The following is a 22238-nucleotide window of genomic DNA, read 5'->3' as shown; positions in this document are numbered from 1 at the left end:
AGGTTACTCCAAGGGAAGAGAGTAACCTATGGGCTCCTCCAAGAACTCCTCAATGTTCTTAGAGGTGCCTGTAGTAACCTTTGGGATTCCTCAGTACGAAATCTGGTTTCTCAAATAACCTTGAATTAGCATTATGGTCTAGAAGATCATTAGACTGCTATATATGATTAGATGATTATAAATCCAACTACACTTTTGTGTTCTTGAGAAACCTTTGGAGGTTCTTCCATTTGAAACTGTGGAGGAAAGTTGCTTTGAGGAATATTTAAGAAAGGGTACATTTCCTTAAAGGTTCCTTAAAACACCTTAGAGAGATTCCTCCACAGTTTTAAAATCAAGAACCTCCAAAACTTCCTCAAATATCTTGTCCTTTTAACAAGATATTTGAAATAAATATATTTTATTTATTTATTTATTTAATAATTGGTTCCTCTAAGAAGCCTTGTTAAAAGTTCCTTAAAACCCTTTAAGATCCTCAAATTGAAGGACCTTCTCCAAAGTCCCATAAAGATCTTGTCCTGTTAACAGTGTGGAAATCCATTAAAGCATTTGTCATGTTCACAATGGCATATATGAATTTATTTTTCTCTTCAGCGGGTGTGAAATGGCAACAACACAAAAATAATCTCAAACACCATCCTGAACTGTGGAAAACGGGAACATCTGACAAAAGCACTTAATGGCGACTCATATGACTCATAAGACAGCATTGCCTTAAAAAAAACAAAAAACCACTAGCGTTAGACAGAGTTCTCTTCAGATCATCCATTTCATCTAGCCTTCTGAGGAAATGCTAGAAGGACCTAGAGATTTCAGACTGAGAAGGTTTATGCTGTAGAATTGTAGGCCTACAGACTGTCAGTGTAAGAGATGTGAGAATGAGGACCTGCTCTCTCAGCAGTTCCCGAGCTGGTCTCAGCAACTGGACTGTCCCGGAAGAGTTCACAACTGGAGATAAATGGGTAAAACATGAAGGTAAATATGTGGACGTCTGATTGAGAGACACTGCTGGAAAGATTAGATAGATACAAATAGAGCATTGTATCTTGTACTGTACTGCATCCCATTACCCTTCATATTCATATTCTACCCAACAAAATGTGATCATCAGATTGTGCTTTTGCTTCTTGTAGACAAGGCCTGCTGTTTTGTATGATGAACATGATCACCGGTTTGTGCTTCTTCTTCTTTTTTTTATATTTCAGAGTTGTTGACAGTATAAGGCCTTTGTTCTTGGTTGTGCTCACACAGTGGTTACTCTCATGACCAGTTCCCTGGGCTGGGGGCTGCTGCTGGTATTGCTGGGCTGGCTACGCAGCTCCAGGGGCCGGAGGTGGCTAAGGAGATGAAGGAAGTTGTAAGGGCAGTGATGGTCAGGCATAACTGGCCCATTGCTGTGGTTGTGTGCTAAGTCCTGTGCTGCCGCTGCTGCGTTTGGCGTATCGGGGGACGCCGTGGCTGCGGCAGCCATGAGAGAAGAGGTGGAGGGCGATACGGCAGCTCCGGCCTGCTCCTGCATTAGAGAGAGAGTCCACTCACTTTCACTGGCCTTCAACTCCTCACTGTCCCTTTTCTTGTCGTAGTTCAACACTTTCCACTTCTGATTCACTGCCTGCCAGCGATGGAATATGCGGAACACCGAAGGGCCCTCGTGGACAATCAGGGCTGGGAGAGATACAAAAGATAGGAAGGTTATGTACTGTCATTCACCATTCATAAGTTTAGAATTCACTTTTATCAACAACATGAAACCAGTGTCAATGCAAATTAATGTATAGCCCAGTTTTTAAACAATTAGTAATATAATTAATAAAATGAGGTATCTATAAATCTTTAAATCTCCATAAAGTCTTATAGTTTTGTAATGAGAAGTCTCAAACCATGCTCTCCAAAACCAAAATAACCCCATATTACAATAAGTAAGGCAGATTACTGAACATTTTCATTTTAGATTTGAATCATTTATTATTTACTAACTTTTTGTGGTCACAAAAATATTGAATATTGATTAAAACATAAAAGGTCAGGCATTACCCAGCACAACACAATAAAGGAGGCCAGTTTACTCAGATAAATGTAAGTTAGTAAGCTAGTTTTAACTGTAACTTCACTCTGTGACTCATTTCCTTAAATTTACCCGTCAAATTGACAACAATGTGCCCTGGATTTAAAAGGCCCAGGCTGTGGAAGACTTGCTCTCATTTTATTAAAATAAAGAAATCTGGAATAAAATACAGTAGCAGTCAAAAGTTTGGGTAGTTTGGACACAGTTTGGACCGGGTGCTGATCATCTTCTTAAAACATCTGATCCAAATGCTAGGATGACCATATTTTAGTTTTCACAAGAGGACACTGGGGACTGAACCCCCCTCAGCCACAACATCCTAACTAAGTTCGATACCTGTGTGTCTCCAAAAAAAAAAAGAAAAAAAAAGTTCACCTTAGCATTTGGATCAAATTTATTTAAGATGATGATCAGCACACATTCAACCTGGGGTGTCCAAACGTTTGACTGGTACTGTATGTATATTTGAATGTTTTGAATGGTGCCAATCACTCCCCATACGGTCCATATATGGAAACCAAGCTGCAAAAACAGGACCTGTATTTTTCTCATGTCACAAGACCCATATCATTTACATATCTCCACCTACCACAGTTTACCTCCACCCTCTTATACTGCAGATTTCAGGAGCGTTTAAGCTCAGAGTGCTTTATAAATGGCACACATTACAGGACAGCCAATCAGAACAGAGCTTGTTCATCTCAAATATAAATATAAAACAAATAAACAAATAAGAGAAATGCAGGATATGAGCCCTTTAATATATCTGATCTAGGTTAGGCATCATCCAGGCTTTAATATACCTGGTTGGGAAATACTGCTGCTTTTCATACAGCAGTTTGAGTTCCACTTCCCATTCCAGACAAGCACCCCATGCTATACCAATACAGGTCCTTGGGAAAGACTTCTAACTTCACCTTCACACCTGCGTCTGTAACATGATTACATAGCAAGTCGCTCTGGATAGGAATGTCTCCTAATGCGATAAATGTAATGTAAATTATTAAGCTTATTAGCTTGTAATTAAGCTTATTAGCAGTGGCCTTCAGGACGTGTTCTTTAAGGCTGTTCAACATGCTCCATTTTAGGCACAAAGGCCTTCCATGTAGAAATCCTAAGTACAGTGGAAGACAACTCCTCTGAACTCACGCTGCCATTCCAACCAGCTGGCAGACTGATGTTAATGCATGACAACACAAAACACAATCCGCAGCAAATGAAAGGCCTGATTCAGTCCTGGTTCAGTAGTGAGCTGCTTAGCGAGATGGAGCACACACTGTGCTCAGATACTGACACTAGACTGTGAGATGCAGATTAGTGAGACCAAGACATTATATTGGAAAACAAACATGAGGGGGGAAATGCAGTAGCTAGGGAGGAGGAAAAGGGGTTCATTGTTGGGTCGGATCACAGTGAGAGATCCAAAATGAAAGATCTACAATATCTCATTTTTCTCTGAGTAAGACACACACTGTTAGATAATTAGACAATGACAGTTGAAGTAGCGCTCAAATTCAGCACTGTGTTCAGGGAAACTCATCGGCTACAGAATCAGGCAATGTCAGGAGTTTAAAAAGCGTGGGTGTCAAAAATAATATACTAGAGGAAATATAAAATAGTAAATCTACTAAGTAAAAATAATATGTTTTAACTGATGTGTTTTTTGAGGTGTGTGTAAAGTGGTGGTGTGGCAAGTGGCGGTACTCGTCCTTCCTCAAAAACTATTTACAATAGTTATACTATTGTATAAGAATAAATCAATGGCTATATAATAATAATAATAACAATAACTATTATTATTATTATTATTATTATTATGGTTATTATTATTATTATTATTATTATTATTATATCTAAATATATTTATGTGTGTGTGAACTGGACTGATTGTCAAGAAAGAAAAATTCAAAAGGGAAACTTTTGACCCAGAAGACATCAATTTGACATTACATTAAGTGGAAAATGAAAATTGTGTTGATGTCAAAACCCAACCTTGTACAGATCAATTAAACATTTTAGTTGGAAATCAAAGTCACACTGGATAGACATCAATCTCCAACATTAGACAGACATTGATTTTTGTTACATAATACCCTGAATTAAAACCAACAACATATCAACATCTAACAATGTTTGAATTTCACGGTGTAAACGGTGACATTATTATCAAGTGTAGCAGTTGTTGGGTTTTGGGCACCATAACTCACAACTGAATGTCAGTATTTTACACGTGATGTGGAAGACATTGGATCTTAAGATCACGACTTAACATCAAAACCAACAAAATATATAACTTTGAATTTTGGTCACCTGACAGTACAACCTGCAACCAACCTTAGTGACCAGCTGGAAAAGGTCTTAATAAAATCTTTGTTTAGTAAAAAATCTGTTGTTTTTATTCATTTCTAACTCTAAATAAGTAAGACAACTATTCAGTTCCAGTAATACTTATGTAAAATCTTAAACATAATCCCTAAAGCCCCATATCAAGCATTTTCCTCACTTTCCCACCAGTTCATATGGAAATATGCTAGTTTTGAATCATCATTTACATACTTACAAATTTAGCCTAAAGCAGGTTAGTCTCACCCATTTGCACAGATTATATGGTGTTTTTCACTTCATCACTTTATTGAATCAGGCACAATACAAGTCAGCCAATCAGAATAAACCTTAATGACATACAGTAATGTTGAAGACTGATACAGGAGAGGAATTTCTGGTTTTGGTGTGTAAACCAATGCAATTTTTACAAATAGTGAGCCTTAAGGAAAACATATAGTTTGAAAAAAGTAAAGGATATAGGTCTATTACAAGCAGAAAGAAAGTACAATCAATTATTTATTGTCTACCCCTGGTATCTGATCAGCATTCTCCGGTATAACAGGGAAGATTTCTGTAGCTTTCACTGAGAACGGTCCGAGTTGACACATTCACCGGAGCCATCTTGCCCTTTTTCTGCAGAGTGCCTGCAGGCTGCCACGTTTATCCCAGCAGAGTGGCATTAACCATCCAAAGCCAGTCACATCACTGCACATAGTGCAGCACTCCTCTGCTCATCCCTCCACTCATTCTATCATTCCCCTCGCCTGTCACCTCCCTTCTAACTGGAGAATTAGCATGCTGCTAATGATCAGTGGAGTCTTGTGTTCAGGGCTACTTGACAAATGAAACCTTCCCCATTCTCACTCTCTCTCTCTCTTTATCTGTGTGTCGTTCTCTCTCTCTCTCTCTCTCTCTCTCTCTCTCTCTCTCTCTCTCTCTCTCTCTCTCTCTCTCTCTCTCTTTCTCTCTCTCTCTCTTTTCTCTCTCTCTCTCTCTCTCTCTCTCTTTTCTCTCTCTCTCTCTCTCTCTCTCTCTCTCTCTCTCTCTCTTTCTCTCTCTCTCTTTTCTCTCTCTCTCTCTCTATCTCTCTCTCTCTCTTTCTCTCTCTCTCTCTTTTCTCTCTCTCTCTCTTTCTGTGTATGTGTAAAAGTTTGTGAGTTTATGCATATTTAGTATTCTGTTAAATTTCTGTTTGGCTTGAGCAGAATATATGACGAGCCAGGAGACCTGCGGGTCCAAATCTAATTTACACCAATGGCCCAGAATCATTGAAGTGAATCTGTTCAATCATGATGCAGAGGTTATAGCAATTAGGTTCTGCCGACATCTTTGTTATTGTTATTTTTTTAATGATCATTTCCTTTGGGTTTGGGTTCGCTTTCCCAAGAAAGAAAACACCATTTGGTGCTATCAGCTGGGGGAAAAGCATATTCACCCATCTAACTGTTATTGTACTGTAGTGAGTTAATTTGTAGTTAAAAAGTGAGTTCATTTGTAATTAAAAAGTTTAAAATATAGAAGTATGCTAAATAAAAGGGAAGAATGTGCACTGTGTGCAAATCAGCACAGCAATAAAACCACCTGTGTAATATTGAAGGTTCCCCTTGTGCCAACAAAACAGCTCTGGGTCATTGAGATCCACGAGTCCACAAGAACTCTGAATGTGTTCTGTGGAATCTGGCACCAAGACGCTAGAAATGAATCCTTTAAGTCCAGTAAAGTGCGAGTTGGGGCCTCCATGGAAGTGCTAGACATGTCTATCCAGTACAGCCACAGAAGCTTGTTCAAATTGAAATCTGGGGAAAGTGGAAGCCACATTAACCATCTGATCTCTTTGTCATGTTCATCAAACCATTTTGTGTGCAGTGTGGCAGGAGCGTCATCCTGCTGGAAGATACCACTGCCATTAGGGAAAACCATCGCTATGAAGGGGTGTACCTGGTAACAATGTTTAGATAGGTGGTATGTGTCAATGTAACATCCATATGAATGCCATCACTCAAGGATCCCAGTACAACATTGTCCACAGTACACAATGCCACTGGCGGCTTGCCTTCTTCCCACAAAGCATACTGGTGCCATCTTTCCCCTAGGTAAGCGACGTACATATAGCCAGCCATCCAAACCAGGACCTCTTTTTTATTGCTCCATGGAATAACTCTGATACTTACATGCCCATTGTAGTTGCTTTTGGAGGTGGACAGGGGTTAGCATAGGCATCTAAGCAGTGCCATACACAATGGGCTCCACAGATACCTTTCTATCATAACCAGAATTCAAGTTTTTAGAAATTTGTGCTACAGTATCTCTGACCAGATTGGCTGGCCTTCACTGTCCAGGCCGTCAGTGAATCTTGGGCACCCATTACCCCGTTTGTGGTACTCTGACTGTCCTTCATTGCACCACATTTGGTAGATACTAACCATTGCATAACGAGACCTGCCTGATGTTCTGGAGATGCTCTGATGTTTTGACCCAATCATCTAGCCATAACTATTTGGTCCTTGTCAAAGTGGTTCAGGCTGACTGCTTGTCTGTTTTACCTGAATCCAACAAATGAACTTCAAGAACAACAACGTTTTAACATCTAGTGTGGAGCTCTTTCCTTCCCTTTCTCTCTGTCTCTATCTCTCAGAGTGACTAGGCTGACTAGCTTCTCTCTGCCCCACATTTCATAGCCAACACTATGCTTATGCACAGCTGAGTACAGCTGAACTTAAACCTTAATCTCATTTAGTCATTTCATTTCACAGCCAGTACACACACACACACACACACATATTATCCACACAAAGTGGATTTATGCAAGAGACAAATAAAGCCAGAACACACTCTCTTCCAAATCTCTTGATAATGCTGAAAACATGTCGGAGGATGCCTGAGATTTTTGGTTTCTGTACGAGAGCTGGTTCAGAGCTGGTTCAGTTCTGTTGGTGGCCTACCCCCACCTCTACGCCATTCACTTCCTGTCAAAGTCCTCAGCTTGAAGTTCAACTTTATTCCGAAACAAACTTTGACCCAATGGCCTTAGACTTACCTATGCAGACCACGTCCATGAAGCCATACATGCCGTAGCAGATCTGGAAGAGCAGGTCCTGCCGCTGCCACTTGGCCGATGGGCTGAGCGAGGACCATACCAGCCAGGATATACTTGCGATGAGGAACAGTGAGCCCAAGATGGCTGCCGCAATCTGGACCTTCTCTATGACTGTTAGGGAAATGGCCTGCCACTTAAAGAAATCAGAGACAAAGAAATGGTTGCATTGTTTGTTTTTCACAATTAATGACCTAGACTCGATTTAACCCCTTTACACTCATTACACACTAAGACGTATTATTCAGTTACTAGAGGGACTTCAGTGCAAACTGGTGGGGCTATTCATTGGTAATAGAAGTTGACATTTGCCATTTAAACTTGTAGATACGATCTTCTCAAGATCTAAAGATCATCCTGCTGGAATAATTTGATCTATAACCATTTATAGAATTAAATATACACCAATCAGCCCTAACATTAGCACCATCTGAGTAGGTCCCCCTTTTGTCGCCACAACAGATCTGAGCATTCAAGGCATGGACTCCGCAAGACCTCTGAAGACAAACTGGTGTATCTTGCACCAAGACATTAGCAGCAGATCCTTGAAGTCCTGTTAGTTGTGAGGTAGGGCCTATATAGATCGCATCAATGAGCCTTAGGTGCACATAAGCTTGTCGCTGGTTCACCAGTCCTTGTCCATTCTTAGAACACTTTTGGTAGGTACCACTGCACACCAAAAACCCCACAAGACCTGGTGTATTAAGGATGCTCTGACCCAGTCAACAGGCCTTAACAGATGCCACTGTTGATGACGATAATCAGTGTTTTTCACCTAGTGCCAGCTAGAGCGGTATAATAACCCACAGTATTTAGTTGTGGAGATCCATTCAATAGCTTTGAGATGAACTGGAGTGGTGTTTGTGATCCTAGACTGATCCAACATCAATACCAATGCTCTCATGACTGAATGCAATCAAATTCTCACAACAATATTCCAACATTGTAAAGCCTTCCCAAAAGAGTTAAGACTTCAGCAAAGGGGGACAAACTCAATATCAATAATTTGGATGAACAGATGTCTACAGACATTTGGACATTGTGTGTTGAGATTCAGCTGTTAGCACACAGAGCAGCAGCTCACCTGCAGTGGGTTCTTGGTGCTGATGGCAATGACCTGGTACTTATAGTAGCATAGCTCGCACGTCCAGGAACCTCTCTCACTGATCCACTTAATGAGACAAGGCTGGTGGGTACTGCGCACAGAACCGCTACACCGGCACGGACTAAGCAGTTCTCCCTGAAACAAACACACACACACACACACACACACACACACACACAATAGAGTTCTAGGTTTGTAGGTAGAAAACTTCTCCCATCACAAGCATAAATAAGTAGCCATAAATTAGTATAATTATATGGAAGGAAGGAAGTGTTTGGAAATGTATTCTTACTTCATACAGGCCTTTACAAACACATAAACACATCCTAGCTCTGCTTATCAGAGGGAGGTTGAATAGAGTTTTCAGCATACAGTCTCCTTCCACATTATCATATGCTAATGGAAAGGTCCGTACTAGTAAACTGTACAAACATAGGGCCCTGTCTTACACCCTGCACAAGGCGTGTTGTGATGCTCATTGCTATCTTACACCACACCAACAGTCTATATCTATGCTGATGGGCGTGGTGGTCTTGAAATTAGTGTGTTCAGGTAAATTTCTGGCATATCACTGTCTTGGCAACGGAAAACACAGGTACACCACTGACTGAAAACAACCTAGGCAGACGTCAACAGTCAGATGTTCATTGATATCTTGGCAGTGAATTGTCAACACAGGCACGTACAGCTCAAGACTCGTACACCCCCTGCTTTGCGCCATTGAAACAGCAATCTGCTAAAGTCAGACCACACCTGGCTCTTAAAGGGAATAGAAAGTGACACTGATTGGATTATTGCATTACGCCCAAAACATAACCTTTTCCCGTCGTTACTATAGCAAAAAACACACTGACAGGCCCTAGATCAAGCTGCTGATTTGATTGTGTGATTCTGGCTTGTACACCGCTTATTAAATCTGATGAAAGGTTTCTGTGTAGCAACTAATTTATTATGTTTTATTATTCATTCAATAGCAATAAATAGGGTGCAGCTTTCTTATGTCTCAAATGTACAAATACACCAGTAACACCCAGGCAACCACATAGGATGCTACAGCAACCCTAGCAACCACCTGAAAAACCATAACAATTGCCTTGCGACACTGAAAACCAACTTACTAAGGAACATAGCAACCACCAAGCAACACCATAACAGCCACCTAGCAACAACATAGCAACCACCTAGCAACCACTTAGCAACACCATAGCAACCACTTAGCAAACCCATAGAAAACACTATAGCACCAACTTAGTTAGCACTAAAGAGCACCATATCAACCACGTAGGATACCATAGAAAACATCAAGCAACATCATAGCAGCCACATAGCAAACCCATGGGAACCACTTAGCAACACCATAGGAACCGCCTGGAACACCATAGCAGCCATGTAGCAACTTGGAAGTAGTACTCACTTAAGATGCGCAACCATAAGCTGTGCAACACTTTTCTAGTAAGTAGTTCTGTCTTATAGTAATAGTAATTACCAACGCTTGTATAGAGCCCTGTAGTAACCTTTTTTTTTTACATCATGTGATTTGCCATTTTTCTTGTCATGATTTTTCCTCATATGTAATTACATGTGTTTTACATATGCAAAAAAAATTTATGCAATTACATTTGGAAAAAGCATGACCACATGAAAATCTCTTTAGGTTAGATTGAGTTAAAATAACCCTAACCCAAGTCTTAAACTAAACTCTACACTTTCAGGTACCATAGAACACATCTGGTACAGAAACATTTTGCAAAAAAAAAAAAAGGTGTCTATAGAACTAAAAACGGTTCCTTTGTAGCCCTGTATTGTACACTCCTTATTGTACACTGTGAACCCCTTTTCTAATATGCTGGAGGCATTGTACACCCTTTTAGACAACCGTATGCACCTAGTTAACACAACTGACACAAAGTATCAATGCTGTGCACCTTTGAAACGATGCTACTGCATGTTACTGAGCAGTGCAGGCATATGGAGCGGCTCTGCTGTGTGTATAGTTTGTAAACCACAGTGTTATAGAAATAGGGATCAGGCTGAAATCTCCAGGCTGCTCTGGCAGAGCACTCAGAGTAGAGAGCAGACTCGGGAACAGGTGCTGCACAGTTGGAGTGGTCATCTCAGTCCAAACGCTCCACCTTCACACTGAGCAACATGAACACTCAAATACACAGTGTGCTCTCCCTCTGCTCTCAGGGAGACAGGCACAGAGTGGGCAGAGCTGTGGTTCCATTTCTTGCTCTTAATGTTAGTGCCTTGTTTAAAAAACACAGTTAGAAGGTGGTAATTATTTGAAGGAGAACATGGACAGGTGCATGCATCATTTAACACAAACCATTACAGAAGAAAGCCATAAGATGGTTCAGGTTCTGGTCAGCTATTCAGTTTCATCTATGACATTTTCACCCTATTGCACCATAGAGCACTTTAAATATTCATGTAGAAGCTTGTGTTGCTGTCACACTTGAGTGAATGGTCCATGTGGACTATTGTTTATTGCTCCCTGGTGTTTTATTTGTGCCTCCCAATTTACTCCCTGCTTTGTTGATCCCACAGTGTAGATACACCTCAACCAATTAGGTTTGTATGGCAATAAATAATGAACCTTTGACCACTGACTACTGAACCTGTACACTGGTCAACAACTAAAGTCTGCAAGACTACACTGGCTATGATAAATATGTTGTACTGGTGAGTTTGTGGGTTTAATAATATTGGAGGAGACTGTAATAGAGAGGGGAGAACTGGAGAGCAGGTGGCTTGTACTTTGAGCTAGAAGGCCAGGCCGTCTTGTGCTAAGTAAAGCTAGGACCAAGAGAAATCACTGAGTTCAAGGGAGGTGTGTGTGGGGGTGGAGGTGGTTTGTGAAAACTTTGTTGTAAACAAGGTAGAAATGGAATTTATGGGATGTTAGACTGGAAGGAGGAGGCGCTTCAGGCACGTTTCTCCTCCCAAAATTCAGTTATTTCATAACTTCACATAGTATAACTTCCTACTGAAAACTGTGTCATACTCAAGAAGCTGGAGTTTATTAATTACGAGATCAAACTTGTGTTTTAGGTCTTCCAGAAAAGTCACATATTTCATGTGTACAGAAAGTATTCAGCATTTCACATGTGACATGTAGAAAATCAAATAATCAAGTTTCTTCATATGATGCCGTTTTTTAATGTGATAACTTTTCACGGTCACGTTTTGTTACATGTGATAATGTTTGTTCATGTGATGATGTTTGTTACATGTGATAATGTTTGTTCATGTGATAATGTTTGTTACATGTGATGGCGTTTGTTCATGTGATAATGTTTGTTCATGTGATGATGTTTGTTCATGTGATGATGTTTGTTACATGTGATGGCGTTTGTTCATGTGATGATGTTTGTTCATGTGATGGCATTTGTTCATGTAATGGCATTTGTTCATGTGATGGCATTTGTTCATGTGATAGCTTTTCACGGTCACGTTTTGTTCCATGTGATGGTATTTGTTTATGTGATGGCGTTTGTTCATGTGATGGCGTTTGTTCATGTGATGATGTTTGTTCATGTGATAGCTTTTCACGGTCACATTTTGTTCCATGTGATGGCATATGTTCACGTGATGTTTTTTTTTCATTTGATGATGTTTTTCCATGTGATGCCGTTTTTCATGTGTTTTTCAGCTTTTGTTGATCATGTTTCTTCTTGTATTATTTTTTTCATTGTCCATTTTCAATGTCTTTTTTGACATCACATGTGATTGGACATTTTTCATGTCATGTTTTTTCCTCATATGTAATTACATGTATTTTACATGTGCAACATTTTCAAAACCTCTTTAGATTAGATTTTGTTAAAAAAAATCCTAACCCAAGTCTTAAACTACACTTTCAGCTGCCATAGAACACATTTGGTAAAGAAACAACAAAAAAAGGTATGTCAGTGCAAATAGCCTAAAAACCTCTACATAATATACAGAACCTCCACAAACTGACATTTTTGCCTGGGTTAGGGTTGCACAGCCAAGTCATGAACCATTAAGAACCCTTTATTCATAAGAGTGTAGTGTAGGTAAGGAGTTGACACTCGAGTTGCAGTAAAAACTGGGATCAAGTGCAAGTATAGGAACAGGCCCTTCTGCAGATGGACGCGGTTGGAGAAACTTGGCAGGAGTTGGTGAGGAGAGCTGAACTGACCAATGGGAGCGAGGCAGCCCAGGGGGAGAAAGGGAACTCAGCCAGACACCCAGGCTAATCCACCTCCATGTGCTTGGGGCAGAGAATGAGCAGCAGCAATCAGGCTCTCATTACAACAGTGACAATCTGCTCTGCATACACTTGCTCGGTCTCACCATGAAATGTCCCTGACAAGTTAGTTAATGGCCTACAGCAAGTAAGGGTGCTTTCGGCGCAAGTCTGCTTAGAGCCATCTCTGTGACCAGACGGGGTATGTGCTAGTTCGCAATGCAAACAGTAGAATCTCAAGTGTCTCATTCAAAGCGAAAGTCTCTTCATCAACACCATCAGTGCTGCAGTGCTCCAATTTATGAATTAACATGACTCAAACTCATTACCCTGCAGAGTCGCAATGAAAGACTCAGACCTTAGGCTGAACTTCAAGGAAAGTGTTTCTTACAGACCCTGTTTACTCTAAATGTGTTTCGGTGCAGCATGATTACAATCTGCAGTCCTCATTTAAATTTTCAGATGCTGGTGGGTGTTAGATAAAAGCTAGATATGAGCTCTAAGCCTATCTAAATGCAGATTAAGATACAGCACCAAACTAACTGACCAGCTCAGTAAAACAGAAGCCACACAATCAAAAAAAGGTTCCTTTATCCAGTGGATTTCAACACTGGTCTTTGAAGACCCCCAGCCCTGCTGATTTTTGCGTTTACCTTGCTCCCAACACACCTGATCCAGTTCATCAGCTAATTAACAAGCCCTTTCTGAGTTGAAGGTGGTGTGTTAGAATAGCAAACCACTAAAATGTCCAGGACCAGGGTTGGAAACCACTGCTTTAGGCCCTTCCATTTTAGGCTCTAAGTAAGCATCATCCACAGCAGAATATTCAGCCTCAGTGGGTAGAAGAGGAGTACCACTTTAAGTACATTTTCTTTGGGGCCACTTGGGTCATTTAGGTCGATGCTGGAATACCCTAAACCCTCAATGTCTCCAGGGCATGCGTACTGCTGTATCCAAGTAAGATAAATTATACTAATTCAGTCTGACTTATAACTTCATGTGGACTTTACCTCACAAACACTTTAGTGAGTTTCCCCTGGCCATTCTGAAGCACAAATTTAGACTAATAAGCTCTGCTTTACATTTTTAATGATTGTTTACTAATTAAAAAGTTCAATTATGAACTGTCACCAAAAAACTTGATGCTGGTTTTAACTTTTTAAGATATTTTCATTCTGGCAGCTGTTCTTTACATTGCATCAATGCTCCAAAATGACAATAAAATCTGTACACCAACTTTAATTGAGGTTTAAGAAGTTTTTTATTTCTTTGTCCTGTATTGTAATGTTTCTGTGTGACGGCAACAATATACATGTTGTCACTGTCCAATGAAAACCTTACCTCCAAAACAGCAACTTTATAGGATAAAGATTTTATTCCAAGTCAGTTTAGAGCATTTCTATTGGTCCATTGATTCATAAATATTAGCACAGTGTACAGAGCAAAGAGAAAAGTAAAAACGGACAAAAAAATACGTGTTTCATTGGACAGCAGCTATATATACACAATGCTGAGCAGAAGTGCATTTAAGCACACTATATCTGAAATCATTTATCTATCTCATCAATAAGAGAATTTCTACTGTAAAAAATTCAGTATACATTAGTTTAGATACATGTAAACATAAATACATTAAAAGAAAAACAAGAATTTATTTTTCTGAAGAAAGTAGTTGAGATCTTGTGAGCTAGTCTGAAGAACAAAGCTTGGTTGCAGGATCCTCCTGGATAAGTGTGTTCAATTCCTTCAGCAGCTCACCTGATTTACTATCATTAAGCACTGATTTAGATAGATAGATAGATAGATAGATAGATAGATCACTTTATTTATCCCACAGGGAAAGTCAGTTTTTACAGCAGCAAAATCAAACAAGAGAGCAGCATGATAGAGGCATAAAAGCGTAAAAGTGTAAAAGTGATTGTAGTGCAGTAATAATTACATTAATATAATGTAATATACAGAACCATTTACCAAACCAGGTGTTGGAGGACTCCATGAGGAGAGCTCTAAGGCTGTTCTATTGAACAGTGATGTAAAACTACAACTTTCTGTGTAAATGTTATTAGTATTTATTCTAGTATTAGTGTTTGACTGAGTCAATAAACGCGTACTGCCCAGATAAGCAGTGTTAAAAATGTGCAGTGTGTCTTTTCTCACATATTTCTTTTATAAATTCCTAAGAGTGGGCCATAAATTGTCTCACTAAGAGCCCAAACGGCCACGGCATACCAAGGAAAATCAATGCTCATGTAATTACAGTACCATGTGTCAAATTAAATGTTATCTCTTGGGTCAGACAAGATGTCTTGGGCCCTTGGGCTGCAATCTGGCCAGCCCTGTCCTGCACATTTCAGATCTCTGTAAAAGATTGGTCTGTTTGGTCTGTAAATCAATGTCACTCTTCAGCCATGTCTCTGCCACTTCAAAGGGAAGATATGAATTGCATCTGTCACAGGCAACAAAAGGAATATATCTGAGCAAAGGGCAGCTTTTGACTCTTAATGGTACACAGATGTGCGTTACAACAAAAGGCCTACAAGAGAAGAGCCCTGAGCTGTACTGAAATAAATAGATTTTTCCATTGCTGCTTTGTAGGGAGGGCAGAGGGCATGGTGATGGGAATTTATTGTGGCAGTAGAGTGGAATGCAGCCTCGCGTTATTGTGAAGGCTGGAGTGGAGACAAGCTTTCTCTGGCTTTTTGAATGTACAGTAAAATAACCACAGTATACCTCTTATAACCTACAGCACACAACATACAGAGTATAACATTTACATTCTATCTTCTTTCTGATTATTAACAGGGTTAGCTCTTGAAATTCTGTGTTATGTGAGTTCTGGATTATCTTTCTGTATCATGTCTCTACACTGCATTTCTACCCCAGTTGATTGTAGACATTCATAGTACCCTTGACGTGGTTCTTTTATTAAAGGAATAGTTTGTTGAAAAATCTAAATACTATGATTTATCAATGACCTCAAATTCAGTTGATCAGCAAGACATGTTTGATTTCTAACACGTGCTTCTTTAATCTAGTATGGGCTAGGCTAGGTTAGCATTGCAAACGAACACCAAATTTAGACTGTCCGCAATCTCACCTGTGTAAAAATCAATATACACTTTTTTTAATTTATTTGCTTCAAAAATCTGAAAAACTGAAAACAATGCAAACAAGTTTTTTAAAAAGGCAAATTTAGTAAAATGGCAGAGAAACAGAGACCTTGTTTAAACATTTAAGCTAAAATTGTAATACATTATCAACTGCAAAATGTCTTGCTTTTGATTTACTGAACCGCAGTGTGTAGACTGATACCACAAACTGTACAGAGGTAAACTTACTTCCTGATTACTGATGCTGGGGGATATGATTTTAAATCAATATCACAATTAAATCAACATTTTACCCGGATTATGATTATAGAAGCTGTTTGAGTTGCTCAGCTGGCTCAGTGTTTGAGTTTTACTCCATGTTGCTTTCATGTCGCAGACTGATTGGGGCACATGACTATACACATGGATCTTTTTTGAGCGATAGTACACATGCAGTGGGGAAAGTACAAATATATTAAAAGAATTATGTATTAATAGAATATAAAAAAAGGGTTCTGAATGCTGGTTAAGTTTATTTGTGGATTAATTGCCCAGCTCTACAGATTACTGTAAATGTCTGCCACCATTCAGCTCTGCAGAAAAGTTTTTTTCTGTGTTTGTAGACTAAAGTAATTTGTGTACTAAGCCACAATTATTTGTGTTCGCAAAACAAATGAAAATACACAGCCCTGCAGAACTACACAGCCCTGCCTAAGTTGTTTCTAAGTTATAACTGTGGGGAAAAAGCTAGGAGTCACTGGTGGTTTCAAGAAGTTTAGGAGGTTAAGCTCAGGGATGTTAGCTGTGGGTCTCAGAGGAAATGTCAGGTGTGTAGTAGGACTGTATATATATATATATATATATATATATATATATATATATATATATATACACACACACACACACACACACCCAGACAAAACTAAACCTAAAACTAAAACTAGATAAAACTTAACCTTCTCAGCCATCTCATTATGTCACATCTCATTATGTGTGTATTAGTGGCAGAATAATGCTATCTTCGTCAATGGGTAACAACAAAGAGCAGGGTTGGGACAATAGTAGATTAAATAGGCTGTCAAAGTTCATGTGGGCTCATGTAGGTACAGTTCTATGAATGACTAGATCATTGGATGTAACCTGCCATCACTTCAGCAGATCTACACCAGCAGGGTGAGGAAGCGGGCTGGCAAAATTACATCTGACCCCTCACATCCTGGACACCTCCTCTTTCAGACACTCCCCTAGGGTAGAAGACTGCGGTCCATCAAAACCAGCACAACACGTCATGCTAACAGCTTCTTCCCCAGAGCTGTAGCGCTCCTCAACCACAGTGGACACCTCCCACTGTAAACCTCAAAACATACAACTGAACTGTACCAAACCGGACTGAACAGCTATTTGCACTCTGACTATTTGCACTATGCCTATTTGCACACCTGTACAGATGTTCTCTCTCTTTCTGTAAATATTCAGGTCATCTGTAACTTTCTATATATATTTTTCAACCAAATCTGTTTCACATCTCTCAGCTTCTTCAGCTCTTTATTACCTTTAGTACTTTTTACTTTTTTAATTTATTTAATTCAATCCAGAAGGCAAAACAATGAAGAAATGTCCCGAAAGAAGATATCGTGAAAAAAGTGACACTGAACCTATGTGTTGATCCATTTCGTCCTGTTGTGTAGTAAAAGGGACTCCAAACACATCGACTAGCATGAAATATTAATAAAACTATACTTCTATATACTTAATACCCTTCTGCTGACTGTCACTGTGTTCTGACTGACTGGCGAATCAGCAAAACTTGCCAGTGTTAAGCCAAAGGGACATGACTGTGCAAGAGATACATGCAATACAAGGGTTCCTCTGGGAATACCCTCCTTGCGAACGCTTTCTTTATTCAGTTCATTATTTCTTAACACACTCGACTATAATCCGTCTCTTTGTACAAGCAGAAAACAACAGCTGGTACGATAAAAATGTCGCTTTTTTATTCTCCTCTAACTGGAACAGCAGTCTGATAGATTGTCTTTTGCTAGTCGACTTTAATATCTGTAGGTTCTGTTCCGTGCACCAGACTGCTCCCATTTATATTCACTGCTCTAACAGCAGATTTGGTGAGCCTCCTAAATAACACATCCCGGGTGCTTCAGGTTACAAGCCTGTAATAGGAGGAGACAGAGGAAAATGATTGGTTTGAAATGTGCATCTCAGAGGCGTCCTTCTTGATTGCTTAATGAAACAGTGATGCAAGGGTTAGATAGACACAGCGGCTGTTTGATTCAGAGCGCTGTGCAGAAACCATCTCCTGGGAATTTGAAGAGGAGATGCTAAACATGACCCGTTTCAATGTGTTCTGATAAGGGGGTAAAACAGATGTTTTAGATGAACAGATTGAAGTCATGGTTGCGTTTGTCATTGTATGATAATGCTGTTTTATGCAGCAGAGGATAGTAACCCTCATCGCTGAGCCAGGTCAGGTTCCTTTCTTTCTGTACAGGTGAAACCTGCGCTCAGGTAACAGGAGCCGACCCCAAAGCTTCTGTTCTCTTCACTGTGTTACCGACCATCACAAATTTCGAAGCTCGGTTGAGCCTTGAGCCTATTTAAAATCGTCTCTCTTGTAAATGGAGGTGGATAACCTCTCTCCTTCAGATGATTTTTAAGCTTTACTCTAATGTATTCACCCTGACTGTTGAATGAGTCATGGGAGAGGCATGTGTGTGTGTGTGCCCACTTGAGTAGCTAAAATAAAGATGCCAAACAGGGCACTTGGAGCCATGCCATAGAACAGTGGCCACAGTCCTCCACCTGGAGATCTACCTTCCTGCAGGTTTCAGCACCAGCCTGAATTGTACACACCTCTTTCAGCTAATCAAGCACTTCTGAAGGCAATAATTGGATAGAGCTAAAGTCTGCAGAAAAATTACCTTTGGTTCCCTAAAAAAACATTGAATGGTTCTTCTCACCATGTAAAGGTTTCCCCCAGAACTGTGTGTAATTTAACACTAACAATGTTGATGAACACTGGCAATTTAGCTGTGCATTTAGGACCCTACACATACCCTGATTATCCCTTAATGACTCTCCAGAGGAAAATTGTCCTCTCCTTTGACAGTTATACACTCTTTGCCAAAAGGGTTCTAAATAGTACTGATGAAGGGTTTATTGACAAGCAATAATGAAGACCTAATAAAAACAACAATAGGGTGCTATACAATAGGTTCTCTATCATGTAAGCAATTGAGTGGTTCTTTGAGTCATTTATGGTTCTATTTAGAACCATTGACTATTATAGAAAATCCCCTGACGAACTTTTTTAAGGGTGCGTGGCAAATTAAACATGTTTTACATAGTCTTTACATATATTTAAGTAGATAATGATCCAATATTAAATATTTTTGTTGGAAAAAGTATGTGAATCTCTATAAACATGAGTTAATTTAAATTAAATTTAGTCAAAAGATGCCAATGAGGTGTGAGTTTAGTAAGCACTCCAATGTTGCAATAACATAAGCTTAAGTCTTAATTATTCAAGACCAGTCTTCAAGACCACACAGGTTTATGGACGTGTGCCATGCCTCAAACTAAGATTCCTGAGGACCTCTGAAAAAGACTTATCAAAGCTCACCAGACTAGAAAATGTAATAAAATCATTTAAAATAAGTTTGGCTTCTCCTAATCCGTTGTGAAACACATGATGCACCACTGTTTCTTTCCCAGGAGTGGTCGTTCAGCATAAAACACTCCAAAGGCACAGTAAGTAATCATACTGGAATTTATTAAGAGACCCCAGGGTAACATCTAAGGACCTACAGGCCTGACTTTCATTGAGTCATGCCAATGATAATGAGTCCTGTATCATGCAAACACTGAATAATTATAGTGCACATGGCGGGAAACAAGGAAGAAGCCATTACTCTCCAACAAGACCACTGTTGTCCATATAAAGTTTGATCAAGATCACATGGATAAGCAGGGATTTTGGGCCCCATTAAAATATATTACATTGAGCCCCATAATAATACATGACTAATGACTAATACATTTTAGGGCCCCTGTCAGTCATAGGCCCTTAGTGTTGTCCTAAACCATCAACACCCCACCACCCCACCCATGTGGCACCCCTGTGGATAAGCCAAAAGCTTGTTGGAAGGCAGATGAATCCACCTGGCTGATCACCAGTTACAGGAAACATTTGGTTAAAGATGTTGCTGCTCAAATATATGCAGAAATGCTGAAAACTGTAAAACTGTGCTGTATAGAGGACTTGGACTTACATAGTGGAACCATAGTGTATTACTATACAATAGTTTTTTGTGCCTCCAATGTGTTTTTAATTTGTCATGGTTTAACATCCAACCCTGATTTTAAAGACCCTCTTTTTTAAAAGAGCAGGACCCTATTCCCAAGTCAAGAACTATTTAGGAACTACAGTTCTTAAGAACATGGTGATATGAGGAGGCTGAGCTTCTCAAACTACACTTTCATTATTCAGGCCATGTTAAAGGGCAGAACCACTTATCTCACTACTGTGTGTATTCATACCTGCTCTGGTCCTTGGAAGCATATCCTGCACACAGGTGTGCCCTCAGCATAACTGATGAAGGAGAAGCGCTCGTCCCGTTTGTCTTTGGAGAACTCCTCGGCTGCTGTGGTCCTCTGTGTCTCCGGCCCCACAGGGCAGTCTGTCGAGGGGACACTCCAGTGCTGGAGCCGAAAGCTGGTGTTGTTGTTGTTGGCGGCACATGAGCACGGGTTGCCTTCGCTTTCACGGTGTGTGGCTGACGGTCCGCTCATGGGGCTGAGCACAGGAGGCGTCTGTGGAGCCTGTGTGGCCTGTGGGACCAGTGAAGCCTGTGGCCTGAGCAGTAGTACCTTCAGGTCACTGAAAAGAACACAGCAGCGGCCTTTCAGCATGCCGGGCGGGAACACAGCATCCACCGCTTGAGTGAAAATCTATTGTAAAAAGCTGCCCAGTGATGCTGGTGGCTGTCAGTTCTTGAAGAAACTTTGCACTGTGGTCTGAAGAGTGAAGAGTGGATCTCCAAGTATTCCTTTTAATAGCTGCCAACCTGCTGGTCAGTCTTTTACTCTAACTTGGCTTAATTGCTGAAAGGTTCATTGTCCCTCAGATCCGCAAAAGACACATATGAACTTTTTCCAATATTCATCCCCAGCAGATATGAAATGCAAGATTTTAAGCAGGTGTCAGAAGCCATGGGATTCAGGCAAAATACAAAGAAATGCTATGAAGCGATGAGCAACTCTCCAGGCACCTGGCTTGGTCCCACAAATAATAGCATAGTAAGACAATGCTCTAACCTATGTAAGGAGAACCGTGCTGTATAAAATGTCATATTTATAGGTTTTCTGTAACACAAGCATGCTGAGTAGCCTAAGGATCCTCCAGGTTGAAAACACAGCCAGCTCAGGTCCAGCCCACTCCACTTCGTGCTGGCAAGATAAGTGCTCAACGTCCTCTCCTAGTTCCCAGCACTTCTACAGGCTGATTCCCTCTCGCTGCATCCTTATCACACGGAGTTCAGCGAACGTGTGTCTTCAGCCTATTTACGTGCAGGCTACTTCACATCACATCCTAGGAGGCTGCCTGCACTTCCAGCACAACTCGGCTCAATCCCTGCCCATCCTCGTCATTCCACAAATTCGTGCTCGCCTCCAGCAGCTTTCAGAAGAGATATGGGTTATAATCCGAGCACGGAGCTGCAGGGTCAGCTTTCTCGCTCAGGTTTTGTTTGGCAAAACTGGTGCTGGTGTCCGGAGTCTCTCTCTCTCTCTCTCTCTCTCTCTCTCTCTCTCTCTCTCTCTCTCTCGCTCTCTCTCACGGTGTCTCTGCTTTGCTGGCTGGCTGGCGCTGCGGTTTCAGCACCACGCTTGCCGGGACAGCTCCCCAGCAGCAGCAGCGTCACCCAAACCTGCGTGACGATTCTCAGCTCCTCCCAACCGGCTGCAGGAGCTCATCACGCTGTATTAACATTAGCCTAGAGCCACCTCTTCGTTTCACGTTCAGGCTCGTGTTGGAGATCACTGAACCGCTGGTTTGGCGTTTGTCACAGTTAAGGTTCAGCTGTATGAGTTTTCAGAGTCTAAAAGTGTCTGTTTTCAGCCTAAAACCTCTTTAAAAGACTTTAATTTGAATCACAATGAAGCTACTTTCTCAAACATACATGGGTTTGACTTACTAACTTACCAGCTTGCTGTAAAAAAGTCTCTGTGGACAAATCAGAGTACGATAGTATATAAATATAGAAGTATAATATATAGTAGAATAAATATATAGTATTTATAAGAGTATTCATTTCACAGAAATAGTAATTAGA

At 40.4% G+C, this 22238-nt stretch overlaps 1 protein-coding gene across 2 annotated transcripts; it reads right to left on the bottom strand.

The window, feature by feature from the left end:
* Window positions 1-548: 548 nt before the first annotated feature.
* Window positions 549-21797, bottom strand: marchf4b (membrane associated ring-CH-type finger 4b). 2 transcript variants are annotated; one of them, XM_072685034.1, is made up of 4 exons: window positions 20446-21797; window positions 8569-8724; window positions 7428-7620; window positions 549-1665 (listed from the first exon to the last, which is right to left on the bottom strand). In XM_072685034.1, the coding sequence occupies exons 1-4, from the start codon at window positions 20815-20817 to the stop codon at window positions 1244-1246; spliced, it is 1143 nt and encodes a 380-aa protein (XP_072541135.1). In that variant the 5' UTR covers window positions 20818-21797; the 3' UTR covers window positions 549-1243. The 2 variants fall into 2 exon arrangements, with proteins under 2 accessions (XP_072541135.1, XP_072541136.1); XM_072685035.1 differs by lacking the exon at window positions 8569-8724.
* Window positions 21798-22238: the final 441 nt, after the last annotated feature.

Source organism: Salminus brasiliensis, chromosome 8 (assembly GCF_030463535.1).
Source record: "Salminus brasiliensis chromosome 8, fSalBra1.hap2, whole genome shotgun sequence".
Lineage (NCBI taxonomy): Eukaryota > Metazoa > Chordata > Actinopteri > Characiformes > Bryconidae > Salminus > Salminus brasiliensis.
Note: the sequence above shows the minus strand (reverse complement) of the source record. Positions and strands in the feature narration are given on the sequence as shown.